At 43.6% G+C, this 15,943-nt stretch overlaps 1 protein-coding gene across 2 annotated transcripts in view; it reads right to left on the reverse strand.

The window, feature by feature from the left end:
* Window positions 1-602: 602 nt before the first annotated feature.
* Window positions 603-15,943, reverse strand: part of LOC106573518 (maestro heat-like repeat-containing protein family member 1) — a 37,102-nt gene continuing 21,761 nt past the window's right edge. For both annotated transcript variants that reach the window (XM_082975757.1, XM_082975756.1), the window contains 17 exons: window positions 14,435-14,530; window positions 14,237-14,341; window positions 13,474-13,609; window positions 13,023-13,135; window positions 12,668-12,820; window positions 12,430-12,584; window positions 11,761-11,926; window positions 11,445-11,641; window positions 9,745-9,882; window positions 9,489-9,603; window positions 8,125-8,271; window positions 7,461-7,649; window positions 4,924-5,073; window positions 4,182-4,316; window positions 3,799-3,901; window positions 3,287-3,352; window positions 603-3,009 (listed from right to left, as the gene is read on the reverse strand). In XM_082975757.1, coding sequence (XP_082831883.1) covers window positions 2,933-3,009; window positions 3,287-3,352; window positions 3,799-3,901; window positions 4,182-4,316; window positions 4,924-5,073; window positions 7,461-7,649; window positions 8,125-8,271; window positions 9,489-9,603; window positions 9,745-9,882; window positions 11,445-11,641; window positions 11,761-11,926; window positions 12,430-12,584; window positions 12,668-12,820; window positions 13,023-13,135; window positions 13,474-13,609; window positions 14,237-14,341; window positions 14,435-14,530 — 2,241 coding nt within the window. In that variant the 3' untranslated portion in view covers window positions 603-2,932. The remainder of the gene's footprint in view (window positions 3,010-3,286; window positions 3,353-3,798; window positions 3,902-4,181; window positions 4,317-4,923; window positions 5,074-7,460; window positions 7,650-8,124; window positions 8,272-9,488; window positions 9,604-9,744; window positions 9,883-11,444; window positions 11,642-11,760; window positions 11,927-12,429; window positions 12,585-12,667; window positions 12,821-13,022; window positions 13,136-13,473; window positions 13,610-14,236; window positions 14,342-14,434; window positions 14,531-15,943) is intronic.

A 15,943-nucleotide genomic window follows, 5' to 3' on the forward strand; every position in this document is an offset into this window, starting at 1 on the left:
TGCCTGAGACCCCAATCTGCTGACTGCAGTTGAATACAATGTCCAGTTAGAACGTGCAGTGAATGTAACATAAATGATATGTCCTAGAGTTAAATTAACTTCACCAGTTGTTTGATTCACCTTGAACACTACGGATCCAAATAGTGCTGGGTGAGATTTCCACTTTATTTTTCTTCTCAGTCTTCAAACTACCCTTCTAATACTCTCCTCTCTTCTTTTTGAGGAGTTGTGAAGAGACCCAGTGGACAGTACTTTGAAGTGAGCTTTTCAGGAGATATATTAAAACCATTAGTCATTTAGAAAAACTGCTCTGATGGACACAATTAAATCGTATTCCCCAATTCACTTCCATCAGCCAGATGCCTTTCCAGATGAATGCCGAGTGTGAGGAGAGCAGGGGACTCCCACAGGTTATCAAATAAGCTTTCAAATACTGTACAGTAAGGTTTATATCCTCAATAGTATATAAGTACCTTTCCTTTATATATTAATCTTTCTCCATATTTTCCTAACAAAACAGCTTTAATAACCATATGATTTATTATGTCTTAGTTCTTAGAGCTTTCCTTTGAACAATTGTGACAAAAGGCTCAGGACACCTGTTATTTTTCTATGGATCATCACTTTATTATTTCCAAAATGGAAAATATATTTTCCATCATCATCGTCATAGGCCTGTTTCCATTTTAAATGGACACAGTTTGCATACATAACAGTGCACTTTTTCCATGTCCATTATTGAAAGATGTCACATTAAAATATCACATTAACAAAGAATGGTCCAACAGAACAGCCATCATCCTCAGTAACCCTTCAACACCCCAGACACACAGGTACTATCCAGCTGTACTTTAGTACCAGGACTTTTACCAAATGTAGGCAACACATTAAATAGTGCCTATACCGCACTTTACTACAAACATCTCTATCCATCAGTAACGCAACAAAAACATGTGGATGTGTAATTCACTGTGTACAATGACAGACTGATTAAGTAGTGCAACGTAAAACTTACTTGACAGGAATGTCATAGCTTAAGACCTCATAACCTGTTATAATCGGTACCCTAACCCAATCTCATGAAAAGGACAGTAGGAGTGGAAAAGTTAAGTGCGTTCCATCTTTTAAGAGAAAGCGTGTGAGATAAGACAAGGAGAGATATGAAAAGGAAAGGTTATTACATCCATCTTAATGCAGCTTCCCAGTAAAACTATTATTTGCAGATCTGGGTTCAAATACTATTTGAAATAATTTCAAGTACTTTAGGTGTTCTTAATTCTGCCTGCACAATGGAACCAATAGAATAGCGCTGGCAAAACTGCAAACCCCGCCCCTCTGGCAGGTTAAAGTAAACACTATTTTTGAAATAAATCAAATAGTATTTAAATCCAGGTCTGATTATTTGGCACTGTGTGGCAACTCCACGGGAGTGCCTGGTTGCGTACATGTTGTACCTGGGGTAAAGAAGAACAGATAAAGACTAGGGGTCACGTTCATTAGGCACCAAACGGAAGAAAACTGACTGAAAACAGGGAGAGACTATCTGGACTTGTCCAACAACACAAATTTCTCATTCATTTTCCATTGCATGGTCCTAAAGAAAGTGACCCAGGCATTTTCCCTGACCAGTAGAAACTCAATGTATAACTATATAACTAGGTCCTGTTTTTCCCCCCATGGTGAGGTCTTGTGGTCAGGAGAAAACTCCTGTTCCTACAAGACATTTTCTGAACAAGCTACAACAGTGTTTTAGGATGCAGTCCTGTTGTTAGACAATCCTAGCAGAAGTAACTGTAAGAACGGGTACATGGGATGGTTTTGGGCTGTCCTTGCTGACAGACAGCCTCCTTGGACGTGGCTGATAACTGCTCATCCTTGTGTGGAGGGCTGTGAGGGTCATGGAACTTTGTAGGACGGTAATTTGGTCAGCCAAATGACTGCGGTCACCGTAACAACCGTTCAAATAGCAAAAAAATACAAATGAATAAACGTAGATGCACATTTCTCCTCCGTTCCTGACTGCATGTGCTGCCATAGAAATAGAATGAATAGAACGGGAGTCCACATTCAACGTTGGCATAATGGGTGGACTGGCAGCCATTGCGAGTGTACCCATAGGACCAAAGCAGGAAGTCAAATATGTGTTGTGATTTGGTGATTCAACTCAATAGACATTACAAAAAGTACAGTACATTCCATTGCATGAGCCACACCAGTTAACATCATTTGAACGAACATTCTACATTACAAAAAAAGTTTAATCATGTTAAGAGTCCATGTTGCAGAAGAAAGACTTAACCGTAACATTCATTTTTTACGGTCTTTATCCATAACCGTGGGTTACCGGGTAATAGTGCCAGCCCTACTTGTGTTTCGGTGGTCCACTAGACTAGTGTGAATGGAATGGAGGCTGGAGGCTCACAGCACAGACAGAATAATAAGGCTGAATTACAGATCAACCCCTAGCCCCTCCCCGCTAGCCCCTTTTCTTGACCTGAAAAGGATAGATAGCTACAACCAATATGGTGGAGATTCCATCCAGCAGGCAAATCCCAACTACCATATTGCCTACACCTTTCTAATCCCTTCAGGTCTACAGAAGTGACTAGGGAAGATGGGATAGTGCTCGATTTGGAATTCAGCTAAACACTAAGCTCAGCGGAGGTCAGGCCCATTGGCCAATTGACCTAACACACTCAACATTCTGAAGACAAATTCCAAAAATGGCAACAGATTTCATAATACTGCTCCAAAGTGCTATGCATGTTTTTCTATACATGGAGGTACAGTCTTTGGTCACTAATTCATACTTTCAAGGACTAATTCAAGTTGCACTGTCAACATGTAAAGTACCAGATCATCTTCTTAGAAAACAGAAACAATTCTAAAACAGCTAATGAAGTAATGAATAGCAGGCAGGATGTGTGTCTGTTCAATGGAAGTGGCCCATAGCTTCAGCTGCCTTGACTCTCACCACTGGGTCTGGGTCCTGGAGCAGCATGACCAGACCTGGGAGACAGCACACACAGAACACAGTATGAGGTCATAGTCTTCCCCCAGGTGGTGCCACTCCTATGCAACGCTAGTCAGACAGAAGACAACGAGTATGAGGTAGATTTCCCTGATCACTTGGATCTGAGCAGGAATAACTCCTGGACCGACATACACAAGCACATTTAGTTACAGTAATATCACATGGAAGGAGTACTCATCACGCGGACTACAACAACCGTTCCAACAGGCCCAACTCACTGGGAAGTAGAACTAGAGAAACAGCTAAGCCTACCTTTGGTCACACTCCCCATGTTGATGTGAGAAAATAATTCCTCGGGAAGATTACCCAGAAGGAAACCTACAAAGAAATAAAGGACATTAACGTTTCATTAGATAAATATTTAAGTGAACATCTCTACCATGGTAAATTAGAGAGAATATTTGGTTTGTGCAAACAGCTTCATTGACATTGTCTTCTTGAAAATTACAACTAATTATGACATTTGGGATAGCTACAGAAGCTAAGACACAGAGCAGAGCCGTGTTGAGGTCAATTCACAAGGTAAACCAAATTCCAATTTCCCTTATTGAAAAGCATTGAAGAGAATTGGGATTTCAGTGTACTTCCTGAATTGACTGGAATTGAAATGGAATAAAGCCCAACCCTGGTGTTGAGGTGAAGTTGAGGAACAGAGATAATCAAAGGAAACAGAGACATCCCGCCCGGTTGTTGAGGTGAAGTTGAGGAACAGAGATAATCAAAGGAAACAGAGACATCCCACCCTGACCAGTTTCCCTACCTACCGATAAACATAGCAGCACCGGCCCGAACCTCGGCCCAGTTGCTTTTGAAGAACTGGATGACAGTGATGTGGTAGAAGTTGAGCATGCCAGGGAAGTCTTGAATCTGGGGACAAATCAAATAACAGTTCTATCATATAAAAAGAGAAAAATAACCGGAACCTTCTGTAATAGAACATTATTGTTCAAGGTGGGTTTCCAAGGCAACTGCTCTACTGATTGCATAGCGTGCAACGCATTTAAAAAGCTGTTTACTACAGTAGGTAAACAATTGCCGCCTCCGGATGCCAGATCTCCGTTACTGGTTTTGATGGCCGATGGTGAGGTCTGTACCAGTTTGTGGATGGTGAGTAGAGTATTACAGTATTAGACCGTGATCAACTCACAAGATATTTGGTGAGGTCGTTGATGAACTCTCCGTAGTGCAGACTCTTGTCCTCGTGGAGATGGTTCTGGAACATAGTGGTGATGAGCTCTGAGCCCACCACTGGAGCACACACTCGCATGGCATACTTACACGCCTGCACAGACAGGAAACAGTCTTTTAGTCTACCATCTGAGTCTCAGCACAAAGGCTGCTTCAGTTCAATCCACGATGACGTAATAACGTACGATTCACTTTAATCTATGATATAAACCAGACAATAGCAGATGAATTCTACGATATAAACCAGACAATAGCAGATGAATTCTACGATATAAACCAGACAATAGCAGATGAATTCTACGATATAAACCAGACAATAGCAGATGAATTCTACGATATAAACCAGACAATAGCAGATGCACGATTCCGCTAGCGATGACTCGAAAACCAGACAATAGCAGATGAATTCTACGATATAAACCAGACAATAGCAGATGAATTCTACGATATAAACCAGACAATATCAGATGAATTCTACGATATAAACCAGACAATATCAGATGAATTCTACGATATAAACCAGACAATATCAGATGAATTCTACGATATAAATCAGACTATAGCAGATGAATTCTACGTATGTAAAGCACAGGACTGCAAAGAAAACTAGACAACAGGTATACTGTACCAAACATCAAACCAGTTCGTAGAACCATAGTTTCCCAAGTCCACTACGTGAGTGTTGATGTGAGGTTACCCACCTTGACCACCTGCAGGTTGGGGTCACTGAGGTGCAGCAGCAGGCTGACCAGTACGTTGTGGATCTGGTCCTTGAACACAGGCTCTCCTGAACCAAACTTAGACAGGTTCCCCAGGAGCATGATGGAGGCACAGCGGATCTCATCATTCTCCTATTGGGTCAACAGTACAGGAGCGCAGTTAGAGGATCCAACCTAAACCCATCATAACATTAACACACCAGTAGACCTACATAACAGAGAACCTTCAGAGGATCCAACCTAAACCCATCATCATTTAATACATTTGGTCATTTACCAGATCAAACCCTTCTTATCCAGAGCGACTCACAGTCTAACATCCATTTATTGAAACAAGGTTGTCCATTTCTTGATACTGTCAACTTCTACATGATAGTAATCTGGCCCTGAGAAACTAGGAACTCAAAACACCAAATATCACATAAACATATAATATCTTGCCTTCTCTGAGAAGAGAAGTGAAACCTAATAAGCCTTACAAATCTGTTGTTCAGAAAATGATTTGCCTCCAAAACTTCTGGTGAATGTGCACATTCATTTACAGAAATACTTATCAAACGTTGACAAAATATATAACAATTATTTAAAGAATTATAGATATACTACCTCTTAATGCAACCGCTGTGTCAGATTTCAAAAACTTTACGGAGAAAGCACATTGTTCAATATTCTGAGTACAGAGCTCCACCATCAACGCAAGCTATACAGTTAGCCGTCAAGCCACGGCGTCGTCAAAACTCAAAAATACTGTTAGAAATATTTTCTTACCTTTGCTGATCTTCGGCGGAATGCACTCGGAAGGACTCCCACAAGAAATGTTCATTTGTTTGATGAAGTCCATAATTTATGTCCAAATACCTCCGTTTTGTTGGCGCGTCCAAAACACTATTCCAAAGGCACGAGATGGGGGCGCAAATCAATAGACGAAAAGCTCAAAAGTTCCAATACCGTTTGTAGAAACATGTCAAACGCTGTTTCCAATCAAACCTTAGGGTGTTAACATAAACAATCGATAATATTCCAACCGGACAATAGCGTATTCATTACAGAAGAAAAATTAAAAATGCATGACCTCAGACAGTCCACTGCTTGAACCAGCTGTTATTCGGTCAAACTCCACCATAGAAGACTCAAACAACTTTGTAAAGACTGTTGACATCTAGTGGAAGCCTTAAGAAGTGCAAGTTGACCACACAGACAATGTAGTTTCAAAAGAAAATGGTCTGAAAGACTACTTCCCACTTCCTGGTTGGATTTTTCTCAGGTTTTTGCCTGCCATATAAGTTCTGTTATACTCACAGACATCATTCAAACAGTTTTAGAAACTTCAGAGTGTTTTTTATCCAAATCTACTAATAATATGCAAATATTTGACTCTGGGCCCGAGTAGCAGGCCGTTTAATTTGGGTACGTTTTTCATCCGGCCGTGAAAATACTGCCCCCTATAGCGAAGAGCCACATATACCTCAATGACGCTTGTAAGGTTAAACTGTATGTCTTATGGTATTAACTACAAAAGGCCCTTGAGGTAAGAAACCTATTTTGTGAGAGCAACCTTACAAAGTTTCAGTAATTTTAGTATTTATTTAACTAGGCAAGTCAGTTAAGAACAAATTCTTATTGACAATGATGGCCTAGGAACAGTGGGTTAACTGCCTTTTTCAGGGGCTGAACGACAGATTTTTACCTTGTCAGCGCGGGGATTCGATCACTAGTCCAACGCTCTAACCACTTTATTTTGTCCCCCTACACCAAATGCGATCACGACACACAGGTTAAAATATCAAAACAAACTCTGAACCTGCCGCCCCAAGTAATAAAGTCAATAGACAAAAGCTACTGGACATTGATTCTATGTACAGGGACCAGGATTCACCTCTATTTCTTTTGATTGAACCCTTATTCTACCAGTTAAGTTGACTGAAAAACAAATTCTCATTTACAGCAACAACCTGCTGGGGAATAGTTACAGGAGGGGGGGGGGGGGGGGGGGTGAATGAGCCAATAGTAAGCTGGGGATGATTAGTTGACCGTGATGGTATGACTGCCAGATTGGGAATTTAGCCAGGACACCAGGGTTAACACCCCTACTCTAACAATAAGTGCCATGGGATCTTTAGTGACCACAGAGAGTCAGGACACCCGTTTAACGTCCCATCCGAAAGACGGCACCCTACACAGGGCAATGTCCCCAATCACTGCCCTGGGGCATTGGGATATTTATTTTTTTTAGACCAGAGGAAAGAGTGCCTCTTAGTGGCCCTCCAACACCACTTCCAGCAGCATCTGGTCTCCTATCTAGGGACTGACCAGGACCAACGCTGCTTAGCTTCAGAGGCAAGCCAGCTGTGGGCTGCAGCAGGGTGGTAACGCTACCATGACAACAGCAGGCTGCAGCAGGGTGGTAACGCTACCATGACAACAGTGGGCTGCAGCAGGGTGGTAACGCTACCATGACAACAGTGGGCTGCAGCAGGGTGGTAACCATGACAACAGAAGTGTGTGTCTGCTCTACTCACACTCTCCAGGAAGGGTTTGATCTTCATGAAGATGTAGACAACCAGCAGCCGGACGTTCTTCTTGTCCAGGTAGAGGAGCACCTTGGACAGGCCCGACATGGCCTCCAGAGTGATGCGTTTCCCAGGGTCGTCCTTCTCCTCCATCCCAGAGCTCATAGCAGCCAGCAGCTCCTTGGCATATTTATTTACCTAGAAAATAGATTTTGTATAGGTTCTGATTACATTGAGATCCATATTTGTCTGAAACATTGTTCCCCTCTGCTGCTGTCTTGGTTAGACCAGAGGGATATACTACAAAGTAGGAGAGCCAGATAACTTGCCTAAATATTCTGAAATAACTTATTTTATATAAACTTGAAAGGTCTAATTGACTCCACCAAAAACACAGTTCAGATTTCTTAATGAACCAGAAAATCAATAAATATTTTAGAAACAACCCAAAAGATATCTGGCTAACTCATTGATCCTGCTCTGTAGTATATCCTAAGCCTATCCCTCTGGTAGCTCTTGAAACTTCTGTTAATGCTTTTTGCCTGCGTATTATTGCCACATTGAGGTAAGATTAATCAGTCATACCTTCTCAGCTGATCCTATGGTGATGTTCCCCGGCCCCCTGACAACCAGCACACCCCCTCCCCTCTCGCTCTCCCCCCTCCATATGTACCTTCTCAGGTGATCCCACAGCGATGTTCCCCAGCCCCCTGATGGCCAGCATGCGGACGGTACAGCAGGGGTCAGAGATACGCTCCATCATGTTGTTCATCAGGACATCCATCATCATCAGCTCTGTCACCACGTGGTGGTTCAGCAACTAGTGTTACACACAGAGACAGAACACAGTGGTTCAGTAACTAGTGTTACACACAGAGACAGAACACAGTGGTTCAGTAACTAGTGTTACACACAGAGACAGAACACAGTCTGAAGCCAGTGGTTCAGTAACTAGTGTTACACACAGAGACAGAACACAGTCTGAAGCCAGTGCATTGAGATATACATGTAGGAGACCTACAAAAGCTCAACAAATGCAATGTAAAGTACTTTGACTCCTGGTGACAACGGCAATTAAAATGCAATGCCTTCCAAGTATTATAATACTGTAAAGCCACTATGTCCAGTTTGACATCCTAACTCTGACACCTCTAAACCCCCCTAGAGTGGATGTGGGCAGCCCCACCTCTAACACCATGTTTTGCCTTACGACCCCCCCACAAGCGTCACGGGACTCGTCTGAAGTCGGTACATCCGATCTGCCAACTTCTGTCTGTAGTGTGTGAACAGTTTGGGCGATACAGTAATATGACCCTCACAAACATGTCAGTTATTTTGCTCCAGGATGCCCACAACCCTCATAAGACTAGTCTGAAGGCAGCCCCATTCAAAGGCACTTCCAGATTGTCTTGCCCATTCACCCTCTGAATGGCACACATACACAATCCATGTCTCAATTGTCTCAAGGCTTAAAAATCCTTCTTTAACCTGTCTCCTCCCCCAGACCTTTCTGTCCCACATGAACTGCACTAGCTAGCTTAGCTCATCGCTAGCTTGGTTTGCTAGCTAGTTACAGTAGCTTGGCAAAACATGGTTGGCAAATTGGCAACATTTTGGCTAGCTAGCTAAATTGTACAGCCAGTATTTTGTCTATATCAATTATGTTACAATTACAAAAATGTTGGGCAAAACAAATAATTTATGAAACCGTGATGTATGACAGGGTTGGATGTTAGATGCAATTTCTATTGCCTTTGAATTGCTTTGTGCATCAGCAAAGTTGATGATGCAACTTGCATCTGCAACAGAAATTGCGTCCAAATTGCTTGGTGTGACACAGGATTTATATGTTTGCAGATGTGAAGGTTCTGGATAGGTATAATCAGTGTGGAGGTGGACATTCTATCATATTGCTTCCTTCTTACAGACCTACAACAGTGGGCCCTGGGCTTGGCTCACCTCACAGACCTACAACAGTGGGCCCTGGGCTTGGCTCACCTCACAGACCTACAACAGTGGGCCCTGGGCTTGGCTCACCTCAGAGAAGAAGGCTGTGATAGTGACCCTCTGACACTCGTAGATGTTGTTGAGACAGGGGCACAGACACTCCACTATGGCCGGGAGACGAGGGCCTGCGTGCTTGGCCATGGCCCTGAAAACAACACACCTCTCACACTAACTGGTAGAGCATAAAGGGTAGCTATACTGTACATATCATGAAGAAAGAGTTAGGGCTGAGGTTAGGGTTGAACCAGGATGTGGACATGAAGCCAGGGTTAAGGTCAGGGTGTACCTGGCGAGGAGGGTGACCCCGGTGATGTGGTGCTTGGGGTCCTTCATCTTGTCCCAGGCCCCCTCCTGGTCCAGGGGTTTCACTACATCGTCCAGCTGGGCCCGGGCCAGGAGGATCCGCAGCGCCTCCACCGCTACCCTGCAGACCCAGGAACACACAGACAAAGGAGTTAAACCTTCAATTAAAATAACGACATTTTTCCTGAAGGAACTTAATTTTCACATCTTCACATTGTATGGTAACTATGATCAGTGAAACCAATACTGTCATTACTCCTTTTCATTACCTGTACTGATAACTTCATATAGTATTGATTGATTGAGTTTATTTTATTTTTACAGGGACAGTGCACATTAATCAACGTTTCAGTAAAAGTGCTGGTTTTAGCCAGCCGGCTAATTTTCAACCGCAGTCCCTGGGCAGGTTATTAAAAACAATTACAATATAGACAATTATTGAACAGTGAGCACACGCAGAGCAACATAGGACAAGCAAGATGTAGCATACAGACAGAGCAACATAGAACAAAAAGCAACAAGACAAAATCCATAAAAACAACAAAGTGTTTCCACACCTCACAAGCTACAGACAACATGGAAAGCGGCAATACACAGCTAGGGATTATGTTCACAAATCTGATTGACATTTAGCCATGTCTTCATGCATTTTGTGAAAGTGTGATAGGTGGTGCAGGTATGTGTGTCTGATGGCAGTGTATTCCAGACATGGGAAGCTCTCACAGAGAAAGCAGATTGACTAAAGGTGCTTTTCCTTAAGGGAACTATACAGTCACCTCTCATGGCAGACATTGTGGATCTGCTGCCATATGTTTGGGTTTTCTGTTTAACAAAAGTACTGAGTGGAGGGGGAGCTAGGCCATTTAGGATCTTGAATACAAGACATGCGTTGGTGTATTGCACAAGATTTTCCCAACTCAGGAGCTCATGCTTTCTGAGGATGTAACGGTGATGATGGCTATTGGGCTTCCTATCAAGCACTTTGAGAGCCTGTTTGTAGACAGACTGAATGGGTTTTAATGTTGTACAGCAAGCTTGAGCACAACTAGTCAAGCAGTATGTTAAGTGGGGGAGTATCGTAGATTTGAAGTACAGTCTTGCTACCTCTGTGGTCAAACAATTTCGTATAAATCGGAAATTAGCTAGGTTGAATTTGGTTATTTGAATGACCTTTTTCACCTGCTTTTTAAAAGAGAGGTTGGAATCAAGTATGATTCCAAGGTACTTAAAAATCAGATACCACCTGGAGCTTCTCCCCTGACACATAGACATCTGGCTCAGTAGCATCTGTTGCCCTCTTTGTGAAGAACATCCAAACAGTTTTTTTCACATTGAGATGCAAACACGAGTCACTGAGCCACTTTGTAACCTGGACCATTACAGTAGTGAGTTCTTGTGCAGCTTGTTGTTTGCTCTTTGCATGCACATATATCACTCACACATATATGCACGTATGTCACCAGTACTTAGTGTATATTTACGTATATGTTTGGATGATCTCCGTAATCACATTTTCTGGGAGGTATATGGGGGGGGTGTTCATGTGGACCCCTGTAGGACCTAACCTCTAGTCATTTTCTAACACTGGCACTCCAGATAATCTAATGGAGTGTCCCTGCACTCCACCCTGTGTGTCTTATGATACAGTATGCGCTAGCTAGCGTATGTCGGCTCCTAACCCACCCGCACACGTCGAAGCCGGCGGACAGTTTGGTGGGGCTCTTTCTGTTTGTTCCGAAGCTGTTGATGTCTTTGGGTAGTGTGACCCCCAGGCTGGAGCCCAGGCGGACCAGCAGGGAGCTGAAGAGCTGGGGGAACAGGGACACCACGGCATCCTGGCTCTGGCCGTTCAGCATCATCTCCTTCAGGGCACAGGTCATCTGACAATAGAATAGCATAGAAAATGATTGCTCAGACTTGTACATTTGACACAAATAAACCTAGCAACACACCATTACCCAGACAGTCTCATCACAGCACTCTATAACCTGCTACTCACAGCTAGAGGGTGACTGGTGGCCACCTTGGTGAGGCCTCCTCTCATCATGGACTCCTTCTTGTCCACGTAGGGCACCATGATGTTGAGCTTCTCCATCAGCATCTCCATGATCTGAGAGGCCAGTTTACTGTCTGCCCCCAGGGCAATCCACATCTCACAGCTCCAACTGGGGATCACACAGGGAGAAGTCACCATGAGGGGTAGGGCTCCCTTTGAATGGGAGGCAGTGAAACCATTTCCTCTGCTACTACACACAGGGTTGCAAAATGTCTAACTTTTCAAATTCATCAGTTCTACAGAAATACTGGTTGGAAGATTCATGGAGTCTCACTCGTGTGTGTGTGTGTGTGTGTGTGTGTGTGTGTGTGTGTGTGAGAGAGAGAGCGAGAGAATTAACATGTCAAATGAAGCAGGGAGAAAGGGAGTTGGCTTTTGGAAAGGAGAAGGATAGGAGGAGAGAGCTGTCACTTATCAAATGGAGAAACAAAGACGGAGAGGGACCTTCCTTAGTTGAACAGAGGGGAGATAGAAGAGGAAGAGAGAGAGAGAGAGAGAGAGAGAGAAGGGGATCTCAGTTGTCGAAGGGCAGGGGGTAGGAGATGGCAGGGGGTAGGAGATGGCAGGGGGTAGGAGATGGAGGGAGGAGAGGAAGAGAGAGATGGTTCTCACCTGTCGAAGGGCAGGGGGAAGGAGATGAGTGTGTTGATGACAGTCTGGAGGTGCTGTGTAGCCAGGATGAGGATGGACTGGGCCACAGACACCTTCACCTGCTCCTCACTGATCATCTGCAGACGGATGTGAAGCACCTCCAGCATCTCTGATACCTGACACACACAGCTCATTTAGAGGGGGTGAATGTGTGTGTGTGTGAGAGAGAGTGTGCGAGTCAGTGAGTGTGCCAGTGTACCAGGTCTTGTAGTCCAGCTCCTCTGTGCTTCAGCAGGGTGTTGAGTAGAACACTGGAGGCTCTGGAGCAGTTAGACTGGGAGTCCACCAGCCCCTCAAACAACATGAAGATCAGAGTGTTGAGCTGCTGCTGGGGCAGACGCTTACTGATGATCTAGACAGAGACAGAGAGACAGACGGGAAAGGACAGAGACACAAAATAAAGACACACATTATGAAAGTAGAGTTGCAAAACTCCAGTAACCTTTCCAGAAAGAGTTGACCAGAATTTTGAAACCCAAGGTGAAACAATGTCTAAATATTTTTGTGTATGTAATGCTGACTGCATTCTCCTATCCTGTAACAGAATTCCTTACCTTGGCCAGCTCGGAGCAGGTCTTGTAGAGGACAGAGTGATCTGGGTTGTCCATGCTCTCCCTCAGTGTGATCAGTCTCTCCACCGAGTCGTCTTTATAGTCCAGAGAGAAGCCTAGTGCCAGGGCAGGGAGACAATGAGACCAGCTGCAGCTGAGCTCCACACACTGCAATCTCACTCCCAGCAGAATGCCACACAAACACAGAGGTGTGCTTCCCAAAAGGCAGCCCATTCGCTATATAGTGAACTCCTTTTGACCAGAGCCTTATGGGCCCTATATAGGGAATAGGGTGCCCTGGTCGCTGGGGGAGTTAAGCTGGTCGCTGGGGGAGATAAGCTGGTCGCTGGGGGAGTTAAGCTGGTCAGCAGAGAATAGGAAACTATACAAGACAAGGCGTATTGAATCAGAGACAGTGTGTGTGTGTGTGTAGTGGTGTGTGTGTGTGTGTTACCTTCGTAGCGTAGCTGGATGTAGAGCAGTGTGTAGATGCAGTCGATGGCTGCCCTGCGGACCAGGGGGTTGGGGTCGGTGCATCGGGGGGCCAGGCGGCCCAGGAGAGATCCCAGGTTGTGGAAGGTTACCATGTTCTACAGAGACAGAACACCCAGGTTAAGGCTATGGGTTGGTTCCACATTTAAAGGGATCCTTCAGGATTTTGGCAATGAGGCCCTGTATCTACTTCCCCCACTTGTGGATACCATTTTTATGACTCTGTGTCCAGTATTAAGGAAATTAGAGGTTGTTTTGCAAGCCAATGCTAACTAGCTTTAGCGCAATGACGGAGTATATTGGTATCTACAAGGATGCTAGCAGATACCCATAGACTTCTAGTTCAGTTCACCTGTTCATCGGAGTCTGGGAAAGTAGATAAATGGCCTCATTGCAGAAATCCCTTTAACAATAAAGAAGCACTTTTATCAACTTCTACTGTCCTCCAGGAATTCTGGATGATTTATTTCCATGTCCTTCAGTATTTTGTGGTCCTGGTACCACAAGCCCCATATTCCTAACAAATGAGCCTTTAGAACCACTGCAAACAAAAGGTCAGCTCATAAGATACACTACTGAACATTATGGCATCTGAAACATTTTGAAAAACACAAAACACAGCTATATTTGCTGTTAGTTTATGTCTACAGAACTCAAGGACTTCAGCTAGTAAGGTCCAAATATGACCTGAGAAAGAAGGGTTTGCAGATGTTTTTCTGACTCACTTTGACGTGGAGGTTGTTGAAGTAGAACTCCAGGATGTGAGCGGTGGTGTTCATCGCCCTCTCCCTCTCATGATCCTGACCAGAACTCAACCACTCCTCAATGTGCTGCGGACAAACAAAAACAGGGTCACGGTTGAGCTAAAGATCAACGTATAAATAAGTAAACATTTAAGAGTATACTTCTTATCACCAACTTACCTTGAATACACTCTGGAGTCCGTCTGGACTCAGGTCTCTTACAAGAATATTCCTCAACAACTCCTGAAGAGCATTGAAGGCGTCTTTGTATAACGCCTGTGGGAAAAGCAGTAGATACAAGCTTTACCATCTCCACTTTCAGGGTATCTGCTGGTTCCATGAAGTTGAATTTAAGACTGTTCCCAAGTATTCCCACACAGAGAGAGACGCGTGATCGTATACAAATGTAAGCAAGGTTTGAAATGATTATGTTTTAGTCAAACATATCTGTTTGGGCTTCTTGCGGTCAGTTTGTAGTCTACAAATTATTAGTCATTATGTTCCATCCGCTCAATAAAAATGAGCCTGCGTCTGAATCTAGTTGATGATGGCTGGGCTGCTAGGCTATAGATGGCAGAAGCATGGGGTTGCCCATCTGCCCCAATGGGCTAATCATTAGCTAGATCACAAACTAAGTGTCCAGAACTCAGGCTTCCATACCTATACCTGCTCCAATGATACTGAACATAACCATACCACTGTGAAAAAATCCTTAAAGTCAAATATACAGCACAGTAAGTGTATAAACATGTGGTCACTGGGTGTGTTTGATTCAGCACTGCTCAAACACACCGGAGTCAGATTAACAAGGTCCTGTTGAGCAGTTGATTTGTAGAATCTGACGTGTTAGACGGGCTGGAACAAAAGTCTACACACCCAGTTGGTCTGCTGGAGGTATTATCCAATAATAATTATGGGATAAGACTAGAACATTAGCCGACAACCAAAAAAACATAATAACTCATTCAGTGAATCCAGGATCAAATGGCTGTACTTTGAGGGAAGGCTCTAAGACGGACTTTATCCAGTACAAAGACAGACCTTGTTATAGACATTTCATCTAACATGTTCAGGGAATGCATGATAGTTATTCTGATGTGCAATAACAAAATAGGATCCAGAATAATCAGATATTTTTATTTGTCTGCATGTGTGTATATTGGCCAAGGCTATATGCTACATAATGATACAAATAAATAAATATAATGTATTGTCACATACACCAGATAGGTGCAGTGAAAGGCTTTAAAGGGTCAGCCATAGTAGTACGGCACCCCTGGAGCTAATTAGGGTTGAGATGCCTTGCTCAGATTTTTCACCTTGTCGGGTATTGAAACCAGAATCCTTTGGTATATTTGTTTATTTAGGGCCTGTAACCGCTAGGCTACCTGCTGCCCAAGGAAGTAGGAACTCAAAACACATTAGCTAGAGTGCTAACTCTAAATATGATATCGTTGCTGGATAGCAATGCAATTGATCCAACAGTAAATGTAACATCCTACAAAAATATTCCATTGTATTCACCCCAAATGGTACGCTCCACTCCGTTCCACTGGCTCATCAGCCGTTTGTAAAGTGGTGTCATTTCCTTTATCTTGACAGAAATTATTTTTACAGTATACACAAAGCTGAGAGACTACTGTTAACATTAAAAGTAGTTGTTTTAAAACAACTGTCTTTCCCACAATT

Source organism: Salmo salar, chromosome 05 (genome assembly GCF_965601325.2).
Source record: "Salmo salar chromosome 05, fSalSal1, whole genome shotgun sequence".
Taxonomy (NCBI): Eukaryota; Metazoa; Chordata; class Actinopteri; order Salmoniformes; family Salmonidae; genus Salmo; species Salmo salar.